The sequence below is a fragment of the Orycteropus afer genome, unplaced genomic scaffold (assembly GCF_000298275.1).
Source record: "Orycteropus afer afer isolate SDZICR_OR568_19922 unplaced genomic scaffold, OryAfe1.0 scaffold18093, whole genome shotgun sequence".
In the NCBI taxonomy this organism is placed as follows: Eukaryota; Metazoa; Chordata; class Mammalia; order Tubulidentata; family Orycteropodidae; genus Orycteropus; species Orycteropus afer.
Genome location: NW_006939680.1, coordinates 1 through 1,543, shown reverse-complemented (window position 1 = coordinate 1,543; position 1,543 = coordinate 1). Strand labels below are relative to the sequence as shown.

Sequence of the window (1,543 nt, the reverse complement as noted above, 5' to 3'; positions counted from 1 at the left end):
TCTCCCATCACCTTGATCCTGTTATCAGGAATTAAGAGACAGGGCTGGTGGGAGAAGAACCCATCACTAAATGACCCTCCTGCAAAAGCCTGAGTACTGGAGACCACCTACATCTGGCTGTGATCCCAAGTCTGAAGGTTCTTCTCTCCCAAAGGACAGCTTAGCTCCTCGACTCTCTGATTTCTGTGGTGTCCAGAATTCTCTGGAGTTGCTGTTCTGGCTCAGTCCCTTATCGTGCAAGATGAGAGAAGAAAGGAGGGAAGGAAAGTCTCAGCCTCCTCTTGAGGGTTCCTTACCTTTCTTGTTTCTCTTATGCATGAATACGCCAACTCCAAGGATGATGAACCCCAGCACAAATCCCCCAATTCCAGTCATCATTTTGCTTTGCGCAGAATCAGACTGTGCCTCTGGGAAGAACAGATTCCAGGGTCAGTCTTATCTCCATCTGAATATTCCCCTCTGGTCCTGTCTGAGATTTTGGAGTCTGATGGAGAATATGGGCATGAAGACAGTGAGAGGGATACACTTTGGAGAAGAAGTAAATTTAGAAAGGACCTTTAAATACTGGAGGTTGGGATGGTGACTTCATCAAAGGGACAAATACTGATAGTGGTAGCTGCCTCTTGAAATAACTCAGGATAGCCTAAAAGGCTGAGGGAAGAGAGCCATTCAGGAAGGTGTTTGAGTTCCCTATATTTTCTGATAAGGGAGAAGAAGCGCTAATCCTCAGTATCCCCTAGGTCAGGTCACTGCCCCCAGCTCAGAACCAGTCAGTGGTTTGTACAGAAGAAACACCAGGCATCTGTGACTCAGTGTATAGACACACAAGACAGCATGAGGGGACCCCAGAGTCAGAGCATCCCCTGCTCGGCAGAGTGTGGGGTCCAGCAGGGTCATCAGGGAGTCACTCACTCCACTCCACGGTGACAGGACTGTCCAGGCTGGAATGCTCCACATGGCAGGTGTAGACATCCCCCTGATGGGGGATCATTTCCAGCATCACCAGGATTTGGAAGGTCCAGTCTCCATTACGGATCAGGTCAGTGGACACAACCCCAGCTGTTTCCTCCTGTCCATCCCGGAACCACTGGACTTGAATGCCTCCTGGATAGAAATCTGTCACGTGGCAGACAAGCAGGTTGTGGTGCTCCAGGGGTCCCTTCTTGGCGGGGGAGACATTCACTCTAGGCTGGACTATAAGCATGGAATAGAAAAAAAGGTACCAAGATGGCATTTGAGATTACTTCTTAGGCACATTCATGATGGAATTTATTTCTAGATATTTACAATATAAATGACATAATGAGGGTAGTAGATAATGGTAGTACTAAAAAGATAGAAATAGACCTTCAAAAGGAATCTGCATGACTGTGAACTACATAATAGATTGAGAAGAACAGAAGAGAGACAAAGTCAGCAGCACTCTGTGTCTGACTTAGCAAAAATTTTAACTAAAAGCCATTAACTAATAGCCTTCTGACAAAGAATGTTTAATTTCCTATGAAAGTACCTATCATTTCAGTGTTCCATCTTTTTTTTTTTT

General features: G+C 45.8%; 1 protein-coding gene across 1 annotated transcript; it reads right to left on the bottom strand.

Moving 5' to 3' along the window:
• Positions 1–270: 270 nt before the first annotated feature.
• On the bottom strand, positions 271–1,194 carry LOC103213619 (HLA class II histocompatibility antigen, DP beta 1 chain-like; the record flags this gene model as incomplete). Its single annotated transcript, XM_007959349.1, has 2 exons — positions 271–407; positions 913–1,194. Coding segments are annotated over 2 exons (419 nt in total), but the record flags the coding sequence as incomplete, so codon positions are not given.
• Between the last annotated feature and the right edge of the window lie 349 nt (positions 1,195–1,543).